We start from the raw sequence: 17,847 nt of genomic DNA on the forward strand, positions 1-17,847 counted from the left end.
CAAGAAATCCTGAAATCTGAAGAATTCTTCTACTGCTAGACTGCTGCTTCAAAACCCAAGCAGACCTGTTGCTACACGCCTGGTGGAAGACCTATGTGACGTCCACTGCAGTTAAATTGCCATGAATACCTACCCATCACAGACTGTTCATCAAACTCGCCTGGAGAGACTTCGAGTGGCATCCGACTATTCGACTCTGAGACACCTCACCATACCAAAAATACCCTACCAGAATGTGATAAACTCAATTATTTTTATTATTCCTTCAATTTCTAAGAAACAGCTGTAAATCAAAAATTCCTTTTCCCCAGTTAACCGGTTTCTTCTTGAATGTATGTTTGTGTGCATGAGGGTTAAGGAAATAAGGGTTTTTTTCATATATAGATTTATCTTGTTAGTAGTTAAGACCTATTATTTCTTTTCTAATAAATAGTTAATGTTGTTGTTATTTAAAGAAACTTGTTTTGGTGTGGTTTATTCTGGGGGAAAAATACAGTGTTTAATTTGGCTATTCTTTGGTAGGTGGGAAATTTTATTTGATATGCTTTGACCTATGGAGTACTGGGACTGAATTAACAGTGCATTACTCCTGCCTTGGTTGAAACAATCCTTACAGGTTTAAAAAGATGAATGCAGCTGGAATCTATCAGTATGTGTCCTCTTTTGTCCAGGCCCAAAAGTAGTGTTGAGGAAGCTCAATGTTACAAGACATCCACAAGTGTTTACCTGGAAGGTGGTCAGCGAGAGTGAACACAGATGGTCAGTTAGCAGCTGTGGAGAGAACAGATGTTAACCTTTTGGTTATAGACCCTTGGTCTGTTATTCTGGTCACTGAGAAGGGAGACATTCAAATATTGGAGGCAGTGCAGCAAAGAGCTAAGAGGCTAATTTCTCATGTCAGGGGTCTGAGCTAGGTGGAAAGAATGGCAAAATTTGGCCTTCTCAGTTTGAGAGGTGATCTTAAAGAGGTATGGAAGATAGTAAAGGAAATGGAAAAGCTTTATCTGGAATATTATTTTAAATTAAACAGTGGGAGTAGAACAAGAGGACACAGGTTGATGTTAATAAATGGTAACTTTAGGTCTGCTATCAGGTGCTTTATCTTCATTTGAGAATGACCAACAGTTGGAATGAATTCCGGGCAGAGTGATAGAGGACAAAAATCCAGGAATTATCCAAGAACATAAGAAATAGGAACAGGGTAGACTGTACTGCCCCTCGAGCCTGCCTTGCCATTTAATGCAATCATGGCTAATCTTTTGTCTCAACTCCACTTTCCTGGCTGCTCTCCATATCCTTTGATTCCCTGAGAAATAAAGGATTGAATTTTCCTTGGCACTGGAAGCAGGTACTGTTTCCGTTTGTGCGTTATGCGGCCAGCCAATTAAGGAATGCAAGGTGCAAGGGCTATCCAGTTAAGGCACGAGAGGCATAGGGGCCGTCCCATCTCAGGCCCGAGGTGGCAACGCAAGTGGCGAGGTCAGTGTCAGCTGATGTTGTGGCAGGTTCTGGGCCCATATTTAAAGGGCTGCCAGCCCAGCATTCGTTACTGCCTGAACAAAGGACTTCTTCCTATTCCTGCTGCCTTGAGTTGTCCTGTTACTGCTGCCTTAGACATTCTGTTACTGCTGTAGCTCCCCTCACTAAAGACTCAAAACAACCAAAGAGCACCCTAGGAGGCAACACCAACAATGGCAGAAGGAAAACCCTGGGTGGCCTCATGGTTCAGTGATACCATCCTGCAGGTTCTCTTCCAGCCAGCAAGGGTAGGCAGGAGGTCCTCTTCCTGAGGGATGGGAGGAAGAGAGGGCCCTGCCTGACCAAGGAAGCCTGGACATAGATTGCAGAGGAGATCAGCAGTTGTGGGGTCACACCCCGAACCCAGATCCAGTGCCTCAAGTGCATCAGTGACCTCATTTGGTCTGCCAAGGTGAGTACTCCTTACCTGTTTTCCCTTTGAGGTTAGTATGTGGTAACGCAAGAAGGTTCGCTTGGTGCAGGAAGTGAGCACCCAGTCTGTGGCAAGGGGGTGAGGCAACAGCATATCCTGTCAGAGACATGATAGCCTTTAGGTGAGAGGTGCCCGTCTGTCATTGCTGACCCCCACAAGGTCCCTCGAGAATGGCTGTGTGCAGGTGGCATTCGCTTGCCCCCAACATGGACCGCTGAGCCCCCACCAGCGGAGGCATCATGCTTGTCTCTGTTGCAGCCGAGGCCACTGACAGTTGGAGACTGTGGGAGGTCAGGCCAATGCTGAACCCCAGGCTGATGATGTGTCTTTGGAGTCATATGTGACATGGCAACCGCTGCAGCGCAAGGTGCTGGAATATCTGGTGGATCTTCCAGAGTCTGTGCGTACACGAGTCGACAATAGAGGAGTCCATCCAGGCCATGAGTGCTGCCTTGTCTCGGATGGGTGTGCACTTGGCTTCCTCCATCGAGAGATTGACAACTCGCAGGGAGAGCCAGCTCCAGCAGACCATTCAGTGGATGCTAGAGATGCACGCAGACCTCCATGCCATCGCCTTGTCAATGAGCTCAGTACAGCAGTGGCAAGGCGAGAGGGGGACAAGGCGTTGGGAGTCTCCACCAAGTCCTCGTCCTTCTCAGATGAGCAAGGAGGTACAAATGTGTTTTGCAATGTGTGAGGAACGGCTGCCTTCTGTTACTGGGGGCTCCTCTCAGGGCACTCCTGGTGTGGACAGAGGCTCCACAGCCCCTCTGCCAGTGGCACCATCACCTCAAAAATCTACAACGACAGAGGAGGATCCTGCACCTCAGCATGTCGGGGCCTTCCAGGCCTCAGAAAGCTAGAGAACAGCGCCAAAGTCATCCCAAGTCATGGGCAGCTCGATCAGCAGCCTGCCTCTAGCTTAGCCACAGGCACAGGGATTGCACTTTGTAGAAGCGCTCATCAGAGAGTTAAGAAGAGCATCTAGCCGCACTCAAGATCACAAGAAATAGGAGAGTAGGCCATTCAGCCCCTTAAGCCTGCTCCGCCATTCAATAAGATCATGGTTGATCTAACTGTGGCCTTAGCTGCACTTTCCTGCAGGCCCCCCTCAACTCTCTTGTAGATCAAAAATTTAACTCAGTCTTGAGTATATTCAATGACGCAGCCTCAACTGGGTAGGAGACTTCCAAAGATCTACGACCCTCAGAGATAAGAAATTCTTCCTCATCTTCGTCTTAAATGGGAGGCTCCTTATTTTGAGACTGTGTTCCCTAGTTCTAGATTCCCCCATGAGGGGAGACATCCTCTCAGCATCTACCCTGTCAAGCCCCCTCAGAATCTCATATGTTTCAATAAGATCACTTCTCATCCTTTTAAACTCCAATCGGTATAGGCCCAACCTGCTGAACCTTTCCTCAAAGGGCAACCCCTTTATCCCAGGAATCAGCCGAGTGAACCTTTTCTGAACTGTTTCCAATGCAAGTATATCTCTCCTTAAGTAAGTAGACCAAAACTGAACACAGTACTCAAGGTGTGATCTCACCAATGTCCTGGACAGTTGTAGCAAGACTTCCCTACTTTTATAGTCCATCCCACTTGCAATAAAGGCTAACATTCCATTTGTTTTCCTAATTACGTGCTGTACCTGCATGCTAACTTTTTGTGATTCATGTACAAGGATACCCAGATCCCTCTATACCACAGCATTCTGCAGTCTCTCTCCATTTGAATAATAAATTCTGTTTTCTATTCTTCCTGCCAAATTGGACAACCACACATTTTCCCACATTATAGTCCATCTGCCACATTTTTGCCCACTTAGCTTAACCTATCTATATCCTTTTTCAGACTCTTTGTGTTCTCCTCACAGCTTGCTTTCCTGGTTATCTTTGTATCGTAAGCAAATAGGCTACAATACACTGGGTCTCTTCATCCAAGCCATTGATGTAGATCGTAAATACTTGGGGCCCCAGCATTGATCCCTATGGCACTCCACTAGTTACAGTTTACCAACCTGAAATGCCCAGTTTACCCCAAATCTTTGTTTCCTGAAAGTTAGCCACTCCACTATCCATGCTAATATATTACCCCCAACACCATAAGCTGTTAGCCTGTGTAGTCACCTTTCATGTGGCACCTTATCGAATACCTTTTGGAAATCCAAATACACTACATCTACTAGTTCCCCTTTATCCACCCAGCTTGTTACATGATCAAAGAACTCTAATAAATTTGTCAAACACATTTCCCTTTCATAAAACCATGTTAACTCTGCCTGATTGTATTATGATTTTCTGAATATCCTGCGACTTCTTCCTTAATAATGGATTCTAGCATTTTCCCAAGAACAGATGTTAAGCTAACTGGCCTATAGTTTCCTGCTTTCTGTCTCCCTCCTTTCTTGAATGCACTTGGGGTTCACGGATAATTACTATAAATAGATTTCCTTTCTGTTGTGCGCCGCAATAATTCTTTCACTCACTCTTCATGCTTCTCATTCTAATTCTTGGTGCCCTGTTAAATAGCATCTACACCCTTGCTCCCTCAATGGGCTTGAAGGGGTGGAGTAATGTATCTCCGTTCAGCTCCTCAGCCTTGCAAATGTGCGCAGTGCACCTGGGTGATGGAGTTTAAAATGAATTGGACGATAGCAGGGCTAATTAAAGATAAGACTTTATTGTAATCTTTCAGAAAGGGCAGAAGGGTCACAGGAAAGTGTCTCAAGGGTCCCTGGTCTGTGGTCCCAGGGTTCCTCATCTTGCATTGCCTGGTTAGCATATCCTCCATCTCCTCATCGTCGGAGGAGGCATCACGATCAGCGATGTCCTCATTGCTCAATGCCTCCTCCCACACCCCCACCCCGCTGCAGCGCTAAGTTGTAAATTGCACAGCAAACCCCCATGATATGTAGACCCTTATTGGGGGGATACTGAACTAGTATTCCAGAGGCCCAGGCTAATGCCTTGAGGACAAGGGTCAAATTCGACAAATTAATCAAGTCAAGTAATTAATAAAATATCTGGAATTGAAAACTAGTCTCAGTAATGGTTCTATGAAACTATCATCAATTGTTGCAAAAGCCCATCTGCTTCATTAATGTTTTTTAGGGAAGGAAATCTGCCATCCTTACCTGGTCTGGCCTACATGTGACTCCAGACCCACAGCAATAAGATTGATCCTTAACTGCCCTCTGAAATGGCCAAACAAGCCACTCAGTTGTTAGGAATGGACAACAAATGCTGGCCTTACCAGCGACACCCCCATCCCATGAAAGAATAAAAAAAAGTTGGACATTAATGAAATGGAAGCCCTTCCTGTTGATGAAGGCTGCTGTCTGCTCTGTGGAAGCCTTGATAGCTGCAAGCATGCAGTCAATGACACCTTGGACGTGGGGGAACCCAGCAATGGTGCTGAACCCAACAGAGCTCTCTGCCTGACTGTCCGGATTGATGCGGTAGCACACATGTTCGTCGGCCCCCTTGAACCTGGCACTGGTCACCTGCTTGATGCACCGAGGGCTGTAGACTGGGAGATCCCATATATGTCCCCAGTGGATTCCTGGAAAGAACCAGAGGCATAGGGGTTGAGAGCTATGGTGATCTTCAGGGCCACAGGCATTGGGTGTCCACCAACCCTCTTGGATCTCAGCTCATCCTGCAGCATGGCGCAGAGATCAATGATAGCCTCCCTAAGTCATCACAAACAGTGCCACTTGAACATTTGGAAAAAGTTCAGCCTCAAGTGGTCGATTGTCTCCTGGGGATAGATAGGATCTTCTCTACACATGTAGCTTCTGGTATGCCCCTCTGTGCCCTCCTGTGCTGTGCCCACCCCGAGGCTGACCCTCTTGCTGGTTGTGAGGTTGGTGATGTGCCCCTGCTGGTGCCTGGAACTCCCTCCCTCGGAGATGTCCCTCCTCCTTAATGGTGGCCACAAGTCCTGGGTGTATGAGGCCCATGACATGTGTCCTCTATTTGATTTCTAGGCCTTCTACCAGAATGGCATCCCCCCACAACCCAAACTTGTCCCTGAGTCCTCTCCTCGAGGCAAGTGCCACTGGCCCTAAGTGACCCCGGCCATACGCCCCTAAAATCCGAGCACCTTCTCCCCTCTTCACCCAAGGTCTGGCTGTTCCCCTTACACATCACCCTTCCTGCCATCACACTATGGCTTCATTGGAGAGCCGGCACTTTGCCCCCGATTCCTTGTCATATCCCGCTTTGCTGCCACCTTTTTTCACCGGGCGGGCTCTGAAGCCCTGTAGTCCCCGTGTGCCATTGATAAAACCCAAAATGCCCAGTAAAATTGGAGTTAATTGGCCTTTTAAATACTTCGGTTGGTGACCTGCCGCCTCGATGTCAGAAGTCAGATGGATGAACGAAGATGGGCTGAATGGCCTTCCTCATCTCCATCTGGAGTAGAAATTGGAAGAATTGTTCAGGGGTTCTGCTCCAGATTTGTGTTCAGTGACCCTTGTATGCATGTTTGCTCATGGTTACTGGATCTTGTGAAGGCCTCTGATTTCTGACCAAGGATCTACACCCCGTGGTCCAAAATTTGCTGGAGTTGAGCATCTTGCAGTGTGCCACGTTTGTTAGATCTTTTTCCCTCAATCTTCAGCTCAAAATTTTTTTGTGCTAGAAATTACTGGAAGTGCGGCTGATAACGGGCAAGTCAAAATCAATGGGGCGTCTTGAACCTTGGAGAACGAAGGGACCAACAGTCTGTCTCCTTAACCATTGAGATTTAAGGATAGAGAAAAAAACAGAGGGACAGAGAAAGAATTAGGGGAAATTAGATACAAAAGATTGATTGGTTTAAGAGAGAGAGAAAGAGACCAGAAGGAAAGCAGCAAAAAATGAAAACATTTGCAAGATTTTTTTGAAAAACTGCTGTGAACAATTTATTACCTGGAGGAATGAGACTGCAGAATTTCAATTATTCCATTTGAATGGCATTGCAGGAATATAAATCTCCCTGTTAAAAGGGTCCCTATATTGCAAAGTACCAGCCCTAACTTTCTGTAGCAGGTATAATTCGTTTCAACAAAATGAGTGCAGCAATTTGAGAAAACTGACCAGGAGGTTGATGGTAAGCTGCTGTTTGTGCATGGCCAACCGAGTCATCTAGAGAGTGAGATTGAGGAGTTAATAGTAGATAATAAGGAAATGGCGGATGAAATGAACAAATATTTTGCTTCTGTCTTCACTATAGAGGATACCAAAAACATTCCAGGAATAGTTATAAATCAGGAGGTGGAAGGAAGAGAGGAACTGCGGCACAGTGGCGCAGTGGTTAGCACCGCAGCCTCACAGCTCCAGCGACCCGGGTTCAATTCTGGGTACTGCCTGTGTGGAGTTTGCAAGTTTTCCCTGTGTCTGCATGGGTTTTCTCCGGGTGCTCCGGTTTCCTCCCACAAGCCAAAAGACTTGCAGGTTGGTAGGTAAATTGGCCATTATAAATTGCCCCTAGTATAGGTAGGTGGTAGGGAAATATAGGGACAGGTGGGGATGTGGTAGGAATATGGGATTAGTGTAGGATTAGTACAAATGGATGGTTGATGGTCGGCACAGACTCGGTGGGCCGAAGGGCCTGTTTCAGTGCTGTATCTCTAAAGGAACTTGGTGAAATTACAATCACCAGGGAAGCAGTACTGACCAAACTAACAGAACTGCGGGCTGACAAGTTCCCGGGTCCTGATGGGCTTCATTCTAGGGTCTTAACAGAGGTAGCTAATGAGGTGGTAGATGCATTGGTGTTAATTTTTCCACCAGGAAGGCCGAGAGGGGGGTTTTGACGCTTGGGCAACTCACAACCTCCAGACATCCGCCCAGGCATGCGCCATGGAGAGGTCACTCCATAGTCGCCTCACAGCTACCAAAACAACACGGAAGGCAGCACTTACGGGTCATAAGTCCAGCTCAATTGGCATAGAGATTGGGCACAATGGGTTGCCTTTGTCGGTGGGAGAGGTCATCGCATCTCACTGGACAGCTACTGCCCGCCTCAAACTGGGCAGCCCCCGGTCAGTAAGGTTCTGTCCCGCCACAGTCCACTTGCTTCAATGGGTGCTTGCAGCTCAGGGTCATTGCCCGAAAAGTGGACTGCAACACCGCACCAAACAGCTCGACAAAAAAAGGAAAGAAGTTACCAGCCCTTCGTTTTGCAAGTTGGAACGACAGAACTATGTGTCCTGGCCTGTTGGAAGACTTTACACAAATCAACAATTCTTGGAAGACTGCCATCATTAACAACGAGCTCAGTAGACTCAATGAGGACATTGCAGCACTTCAGGAGACATGCCTCCCTGCGAGCGGATCTCGAAGAGAGCAAGACTACACCTTCTTCTGGCAGGGTAGGGATCCTGAAGAACCAAGACAGCATGGAGTGGGCTTCACCATCAGAAACTCTTTTGCTTAGCATGATAGAACCACCCTCAAATGGCTCGGAACGCATACTGTCCATCCGATTGCTCACCGCCTCTGGTCCAGTACACCTACTCAGCATCTATGCTCCAACACTCTGCTCCCCACCTGAAGCTAAAGACCAGTTCTACGAGGAACTCCATAATATCATTAGTAGCATCCCCAACACCGAACATCTGTTCCTGCTGGGGGACTTTAATGCCAGGGTTGGGGCCATGACTCATGGCCCTCCTGCCTTGGGCGCTTTGGCGTTGGAAGGATGAATGAGAATGGAAAGAGACTGCTTGAGTTGTGTACCTATCATAACCTCTGCATCACCAACTCGTTCTTTCACACTAAACCCTGTCACCAGGTTTCTTGGAGGCACCCAAGATCACGTCGCTGGCACCAGCTGGACCTCATCATCACAAGGCGAGCCTCTTTAAACAGCGTTCAAATCACACGCAGCTTCCACAGTGTGGACTGCGACACTGACCACTCCCTGATGTGCACCAAGGTTAGACTCAAACCAAAGAAGCTGCATCACTCCAAGCAGAAGGGCCGCCCGCGCATCAGCACTAGCAGAATTTCTTATCCACAGCTGTTACATAGCTTTCTAAATTCACTTGAAAAAGCCCTTCAAAACACTCCTACAGGGGATGCAGAGACCAAGTGGGCCCATATCAGAGACACCATCTATGACTCAGCAATGACTGCCTATGGCAAATGTGTGAAGCGGGATGCAGACTGGTTTCAATCTCACTTTGAAGAGCTGGAACCTGTCATAGCCGCTAAGCGCATTGCACTGCTGAACTACAAAGAAAGCCCCCAGCGAGTTAACATCCATGGCACTTAAAGCAGCCAGAAGCACTGCACAAAGAACAGCCAGGCACTATGCAAATGATTACTGGCAATACCTATGCAGTCGTATTCAGCTGGCCTCCGACACCGGAAACATCAGAGGAATGTATGATGCCATTAAGAGAGCTTTTGGGCCAACCATCAAGAAGATCGCCCCCCTCAAATCTAAAACAGGGGACACAATCACTGACAAACGCAAGCAAATGGACCGCAGGGTGGAGCACTACCTAGAACTGTACTCCAGGGAAAATGTTGTCACTGAGACCGCCCTCAAAGCAGCCCAGTCTCTGCCAGTCATGGATGAGCTGGACGTACAGCCAACAAAATCGGAACTCAGTGATGCCATTGATTCTCTAGCCAGCGGAAAAGTCCCTGGGAAGGATGGCATTACCCCTGAAATAATCAAGAGTGCCAAGCCTGCTATACTCTCAGCACTCTATGAACTGCTTTGCCTGTGCTGGGACGAGGGAGCAGTAGCACAGGATATGCGCGATGCCAATATCATCACCCTCGATAAGAACAAGGGTGACCGCGGTGACTGCAACAACTACCGTGGAATCTCCCTGCTCAGCATAGTGGGGAAAGTCTTTGCTTGAGTCACTTTAAACAGGCTCCAGAAGCTGGCTGAGCATGTCTACCCTGAGGCACAGTATGGCTTTTAAACAGAGAGATCCACCATTGACCTGCTGTTCTCCCTTCGCCAGCTACAGGAGAAATGCCGCGAACAACAGATGCCCCTCTACGTTGCTTTCATAGATCTCACCAAAGCCTTTGACCTCGTCAGCAGATGTGGTCTCTTCAGACTACTAGAAAAGATCAGATGTCCACCAAAGCTACTAAGTATCATCACTTCATTCCACGACAATATGAAAGGCACAATTCAGCATAGCGGCGCCTCATCAGACCCTTTCCTATCCTGCGTGGCGTGAAACAGGGCTGTGTTCTCGCATCTACACTGTTTAGGATCTTCTTCTCCCTGCTGCTCTCACATGCGTTCAAGTCTTCAGAAGAAGGAATTTTCCTCCACACAAGATGAGGTGGCAGGTTGTTCAACCTTGCCCGTCTAAGAGCGAAGAGCAAAGTACGGAAAGTCCTCATCAGGGAACTCCTCTTTGCTGACGATGGTGCATTAACATCCCACACGGAAGAGTGTCTGCAGAGACTCATCGACAGGATTGCGGCTGCCTGCAAGGTATTTGGCCTAACCATCAGCCTCAAGAAAACGAACATCATGGGACAGGGCATCAGAAATGCTCCATCCATCAATATCGGCGACCACACTCTGGAAGTGGTTCAAGAGTTCACCTACCTAGGCTCAACTATCACCAGTAACCTGTCTCGATGCAGAAATCAACAAGTGCATGGAAAAGGCTTCCACTGCTATGTCCAGACTGGCCAAGAGAGTGTGGGAAAATGGCGCACTGACACAGAACACAAAGGTCCGAGTGTATCAAACCTGTGTCCTCAGTACCTTGCTCTACGGCAGCGAGGCCTGGACAACGTATGTCAGCCAACAGCGACATCTCAATTCATTCCATCTGCGCTGCCTCCGGAGAATCCTTGGCATCAGGTGGCAGGACCGTATCTCCAACACAAAAGTCCTCAAGGCAGCCAATATCCTCAGCATATACACCCTACTGAGCCAGCGGCGCTTGAGATGGCTTCGCTACGTGAGCCGCATGGAAGATGGCAGGATCCCCAAGGACGCATTGTACAGCGAGCTCGTCACTGGTATCAGACCCACCGGCCGTCCATGTCTCCGCTTTAAAGACGTCTGCAAACGCGACATGAAGTCCTGTGACATTGATCACAAGTCATGGGAGTCAGTTGCCAGTGATTGCTAGAGTTGGCGGGCAGCCATAAAGGCAGGGCTAAAGTGTGGCGAGTCGAAGAGACTTAGCAGTTGGCAGGAAAAAAGACAGAAACGCAAGGGGAGAGCCAACTGTGTAACAGCCCCGACAACCAATTTAATCTGCAGCACCTGTGGAAGAGTCTGTCACTCTAGAATTGGCCTTTGTAGCCACTCCAGGCGCTGCTTCACAAACCACTGACCACCTCCAGGCGCTTACCCATTGTCTCTCGAGAGAAGGAGGCCAAAGAAGAAGAATTTTTCAAAATTTGCTAGATTCTGGAAAGGTTCCATCAGACTGGAAAGTAGCAAATATAACCCCTCTATTCAAGAAGGGGGTGGCAGAAAACAGGTAACTATAGGCTAGTTAGCTTGACATCTGTCATGGGGAAGCTGTTAAAATCGATCATTAAGGAGGCTACAGCTGGGCACTCAGAAAAACCCAAGGTAATTGGGAAATAGCATGGTTTTGTGAAAGGGAAATCATGTTTAACCAATTTATCGGAGTTCTTTGAAGGAGTAACATGCACTGTGGGTAAAGGGAAGCCCGTTGACATACTGTACTTAGATTTCCAGAAGGCATTTGATAAAATGCCACATAAAAGGTTATTGCGCAAAGTAGGAGCTCATGGTGTCGGGGGTAACATATTAGCATGGACAGAAGATTGGCTTGCCGGCAGAAAACAGACAGCATGCATAAATGGGTCCTTTTCTGATTGGCAGGATGTGATGCGTGGAGTCCTGCAGGGGTCTGTGCTGGGGCGTCAACTTTTAACAATTTGTATTAATGACTTAGATGAGGTGAGTGTTGGCATGGTATGTTGTGAAGAGGACATAAGGAGGTTGCAGACCGCTATTGATAGGTTGAGTAAGTGGCCAAAAATCTGGCAGATGGAGTATAATGTGAGAAAATGTGAAGTTGTTCACTTAAATGGGGAACGACTGCAGAATTCCGAGGGGCAGAGGGATCTAAGTGTTCTAGTGCAGGAGTCACAAAAGGTTAGTATGCAGGTGCAGCAAGTAAAAAAGGCTAATGGAATGCTATCCTTTATTATGAGAGGAATTGAAAAAAGAAGTAAGGATGTTATGCTTCAGTTATACAGGGCATTGGTGAGACCACATCTCGAATACTGTGTGCAGTTTTTGGTCTCCTTATTTAAGGAAGGATGTGAATGCATTGGAGTAGGTTCAGAGGAGGTTTACTGGATTAATACCTGGAATGAGTGGGTTGTCTTTTGATGAAAGGTTGGACAGACATGGTTTGTTTTCACTGGTGTTTAGAAGAGTGAGGGGAGACTTGATTGAAATATATAAGATCCTGAACAGTCTTGACTGGATGAATGTGGAGGGGTTGTTGCCTCTTGTGGGTGAGTCCAAAACTAGAGGACACTTTTTGAAAATTAGGGGTTGACCTTTTAGGACAGAGACGAGGAGAAATATTTTCTCTGAGGATTGTGCGACTTTGGAATTCTCTGCCTCAGAAGGTGGTGGAGGCGGGGTCATTGAATATTTTTCAGGTGGAGGTAGATAGATTCTTGTTAGGCAAGGGAATCAAAGATTATCAGGGGTAGACGGGAGTCTGGAATTCGAGACAGAAACAGATCAGCCATGATCTTATTGAATGGTGGAGCAGGCTCGACGGGCTGAATGGCCTACTTCTGCTTCTAATTTGTATGGTCTTATGATATGGTAGCAGTGGCGCAAAATGTCCAACAATTTGTGGCGATTCACAATGGATAGCAGATCTCTTTCGCACAACAAATTACTGGGTATTTTTATACTCATGATGGCGAGTGCATTAAACTCGTCATTATTTTCCCAGCAAATTCTGGGTAATATGGTCAATACAATTGTTCTCTGCACAGATATTGACCGGCCTGATGGGTCTTTTTGAGACGATTTCTGTGTTTTTGGTTCAGATTTTCAGCATCTGCAGGATTTTCTGTTTTGCCTTTGGTAAGAACACAAAAAAACAGTGCCTGATGCAATCTTCACATGACAGTTTGGAAGTTGTCAGCAGCACTGAACTGCCTCAACTGTGCAGCACTGCAGTTTAGTGGTTCACCAATAAGCTCAAGGTCGGAACTGGGAGTGTTTGATTTGTCACTAGGGGGATTCCTTCCATTATTTCACCTGAAGTACAAGAACTTACCAGCGAAGGCTTTCCCAACAAAGCTTTATCTCTCCAGCAGTGCTCCTATGGAAGGTGACAGGAACGCCCAGCCAAGGGAGCGCTCCACCTCGGCCAGCTACGGCTCCATGGGGACCCCGGGGGCAGAGCCAGGCAGTGTCAAGTTGAGCGGCAGCAGGCCCTTCCACATATCCCCGACCAGGTCCTACATCGCGGTCGCCATCCTGTTTCTCATCAACCTCTTGAACAACATAGATCGCTATATAATTGCAGGTGAGAACTCCCTCTGTTCCTGTTGCTTCCCAGTTACCTTCCTCTCTTTTCAGCTCCACTTAAAAACATATCCCAAACTGGGACAAAACCTTCACAAGGACTGGTCTCTCATTCCTAGAAGTGATGGCAGTATCTGTTGCCCCAAATTCACTTCCACTTACCCTTTCCTGCCCCTTGTTCAAGAGCAGGTGGCTTTTGAGAAAATACAGTCCTTTGGAAAGCATTAAGGTGTATTTTTACAAAGCTTGATCACATCTCTCAGAATGGGCCTTAGTCACTTCAAGATCTTTAAAAAAAATTCTTGAAATGTGGGCAATGCTGGTAAATCCACATTTCTTGTCCACCCCTAGTTGCCTTGTGAATGCCGTGGTTGAACCAGTGCAATCCTTGTCGGCAAGCTGCTCCCGCAGAGGTGGGAAATGTCAGCTTCCTGAGCCAGTGATAATGAAGGAATGTCTGAGTCAGGATGGGTGTGTGACTTGGAGGGGAACTTGCAGGCGGTGGTGTTCCTGCAATATTGCTGCTACCCTTCTGAGGGGAGGGAGGTGCTGTTGGAATATACATTCACATGTTTTATAGATTGTTAACCAAAGGTATTGTAAAATAAGTTTTTTTTAAACAGTGGTTTAATGATGCAGCTATACTGCTTCCGAATATTTCAAATTAGCAGCTACCTGGATTTTGCCAGTGATTGTTATTTGAAGATTGTTATTTGACTATTACTGAAATATATAGGGGAAGTGGCTTTCTGAAACTGTTTAGCAAACATTATTTGGGGAGAGAAGAATAGATGTCATATTAATTACATTACAGGAGGCAGCAGTGATTCGTTTTGATGGTGTTTATATCATTGAATTGTGTCTTTAAATGTGTTTTTACAGGAGACTGTTTTCATGAAGTTTGGGCTCTTTGCCAGCCTGTCACACCTTCCCCCCTCCCCATGCCCCATCCATTTCAGCATTTGTCACAGTGGCAGTCTGGCAGTGGTGAGGGTAACAGTCTGGCAGTGGAGAGGGTAACAGTCTGGCAGTGGTGAGGGTAACAGTCTGGCAGTGGTGAGGGTGGCAGTCTGGCAGTGGAGAGGGTAACAGTCTGGCAGTGGTGAGGGTAACAGTCTGGCAGTGGTGAGCACCCTGAGGGGGTAGGGTGAACAGCCAGCAGTCGTGGTCCACATTGATACCAAAGAAATAGGTAGGAAAAGGTATGTGGTCCTGCAGAAAGAGTTTAGTGAGCTTGGTAAGAGATTACCAACAGGACCTCAAAAGTAGTAATCTCTGGATTACTACCAGTACCATGTGCCTTTGTCACCTCTAGAGCTGACTATTCCAATGCACTCCTGACTGGCCTCCCACGTTTGACCCTCCGTAGATTTAAGGCCATCCAAAACTCTGTTGCCCTCATCGTAACTTGCACCAAATCTATTCACCCATCACCCTACATTGGCTCACCGACCTACATTGGCTCCTAGTCAGACAATGCCTTGCCTTTAGTTGAGTTGAGAGATACAGCACTGAACCAGGCCCTTCGGCCCACCGAGTCTGTGCCGACTATCAACCACCCATTTATACTAATCCTACACTAATTCCATATTCCTACCACATCCCCACCTGTCCCTATATTTCCCTACCACCTACCTATACTAGGGACAATTGCTAATGGCCAATTTACCGATCAACCTGCAAGTCTTTGGCATGTGGGAGCAAACCAGAGCACCCGGAGGAAACCCACGCAAACACAGGGAGAACTTGCAAACTCCACACAGGCAGTATCCGGAATTGAACCCAGGTCACTGGAGCTGTGAGGCTGCGGTGCTAACCACTGCGCCACTGTGCCGCCCTTGATCTTAAAATTCTCATTCTTGTTTTCAAATCCTTCCATGACCTCACCCCTCCTTATCTCTGTAATCTCCTCCAGCCCCACAACCTTCCGAGATATCTGTGCTCATCTAATTATGGCCTCTTGAATACCTGTGATTTTAATCGCTCCACCGTTGGTGGCCGCACCTTCAGCTGCCAAGGCCCTAAGTTCTGGAATTCCTTCTTCATGCTTCTCCGCCTCTCTACCTCACTTTCCTCCTTTAAGATTTTTCTTAAAGCCTACCTCTTTGACCAAGCTTTTGATCATTTGACCTAACATCTCCTTATGTGGCTCAGTGTCAAACTTTATAACTCTCCTGTGAAGTGCGTTGGGACATTTTATTACATTGAAGGTGCTATATAAATGCAAGTTGTCATTAAGTAAATATATATGTGTGACGTACATTTACCTGTAATGTGTGAATGTATGTAAGGTATTTTCTACTGAAATTACTGCATGTGGCTAAACTTGCCATAGCAACAGTGACGGCCTTTCGGTGATTTTTTTTGGACAATGGTGGTGTAAAATGAACAGTTTGATGAGTGACGGGACATCAGGGACACTCTGCCTGGGAATTGCTTTCCCCTTCAATTTCTGGCCAAAATCGTTCTGTACAAAATAGATTTTAAAATTGAAGTGCATATCCTCAGTTTTTTTTATGTAAAGTCAATGCTCTTCACCCATATTACTGAGAAATGCACCTGGTGGAAGTTCTGCAGTTGAAGTGGAGAATGCTGGAAAGACACAGCTCGTTAGTCAGCATTTACGAAGAGGAAAGAGGAACCGGCCATCAGCAATCTTACTTCCTCCTAATATTACCAACTTGCCTTGACTCCTCCCTTCCGTTCCCACTCTGATCTCTAAAAATACGCATACATTTTTTCTTTTTTTAACATATATATCATTAATATTCTGTTTATTCAAGGTAGTATAAGTCAGCATATGCACTGACTTTGTTTTAAGGCAGGAACTGACTGACCCCAGGGAATGCTTTGGGAAGTGCCTTTTCAAAAAAAAATTATTCTTGGGATATGAACGTCAGCATTTATTTCCTATCGCTAGTTAATCTTAAGAAGGTAATTGTGGGCCTTCTTCTTGGACTGCTGCAGTCTGTGTGGTGTAGGTGCTCCCACAGTGCTGTTAGGTAGGGAGTACCAGGATTTGGACCCAGCTGTGATGAAGGAACAATGATATTGTTCCAAATCACGATGGTGCGTGACTTGGAGGTGAACTTGCAGGTGGTGGTGTACCGATGCACCTGCTGCCTTTGTCTTTCTAGGTTGTAGAGGTTGTGGGTTTGGAAAGTGCTGTGAGCAATGCCACGTGACATCAGCTTATTATTAATTAAAAGTTATATATTTAATATCTAGTGTCTGTGCACACTTCGGGCTGGATTTTATGCATCCGCCAGGAGTGGTGGCAGATGAAAAATGGCGGCCCACATGTGCTGGCTGCGTGCTGCCACGCCACCGCGATGTTGTGCGCAACGGCTAACTTAATTACACTGATCGACCTGCGCCACCCCTCCCCCCCACCACCATCACGTGGAGGGGGTGGGCTCTTCGAAGCCGGCAATGGCGTCACTTGCCTGTTCGCAGGCGCTGGTGCCATTTTTAAAGGGCAGCCAGTCCTACTGGCTAATTTACATTTTTAAAGTTTAAACCCCCACCCCACTGTTCTGATCAAAAATTAATCGCCCCTTCCCCCCCCACCCCCCCCACCACATAACAATAAAATTCAGTATTTGCCCTCTCCTCCCCACAAAACACTTAGTTGCCATGCAAGACCATCCCCCCTCCCCTAAATTGAATCAAATACACAGGTCACCCCTTCCCACCATCCCCGACATTAGTGATGAAAGGTTGACCCCGTTCCCCCCACCCCCAAGCTATACATCTTAAGTTCCCACTTCCCCACCACTGTGACACCTGCTTTCCCTAGACAGGAAAGTGAAGGCGCCTGAGTGCCGGCCGCCACTCAGAAGATCGCGGCCCGACGGTAAAATTGCTGTTGATTTTATTTAAATATATTGTTAATTAATGTAAATATGTTAATCTGGGTCCCATCACCCAGCGGTGTGGGAGCTGCTACGGAGCCTCACCGCTGCCAGGAAGATTGGGCCCAGCCCTCTCGGCGTCGGGCTCCGTGGCAGGCCGTTGCCGGAATGATATCTGGCCCGCCCGCCATGGAGGCTGTGTAAAATCCTAGCCTCCCTGTTGTGTAATACTTACTTCTGGTGTGGCACATTTTTATTGGCACATTGTGGGGGAGGCGGTGGCATAGTGGTATCATCACTGGACTAGTAACCCAGAGATCAGGATATATCCCACCACAGCAGAAGGTGGAATTTGAATTCAATTAATAAATCTGGAATTAAAAGGTAATCTAGTGATGGCCATGAAAGCATTGCTGTAAAAACCCATCTTTTAGGGTTCCTTTAGGGAAGGAAATCTGCTGTCCTTATCCAAGTCTGGCCTGAATGTGACTCCAGACCCACAGCAATGTGGTTGACTCTTAC

General features: G+C 47.0%; 1 protein-coding gene across 4 annotated transcripts in view; it reads left to right on the plus strand.

The window, feature by feature from the left end:
- Positions 1 to 13,101: 13,101 nt before the first annotated feature.
- Positions 13,102 to 17,847, plus strand: part of LOC137346566 (protein spinster homolog 1-like) — a 236,450-nt gene continuing 231,704 nt past the window's right edge. For all 4 annotated transcript variants that reach the window (XM_068010075.1, XM_068010076.1, XM_068010078.1 and 1 more), the window contains exon 1: positions 13,102 to 13,472. In XM_068010075.1, coding sequence (XP_067866176.1) covers positions 13,268 to 13,472 — 205 coding nt within the window. In that variant the 5' untranslated portion in view covers positions 13,102 to 13,267. The remainder of the gene's footprint in view (positions 13,473 to 17,847) is intronic.

Source organism: Heterodontus francisci, chromosome 30 (assembly GCF_036365525.1).
Source record: "Heterodontus francisci isolate sHetFra1 chromosome 30, sHetFra1.hap1, whole genome shotgun sequence".
NCBI classification, from domain to species: domain Eukaryota; kingdom Metazoa; phylum Chordata; class Chondrichthyes; order Heterodontiformes; family Heterodontidae; genus Heterodontus; species Heterodontus francisci.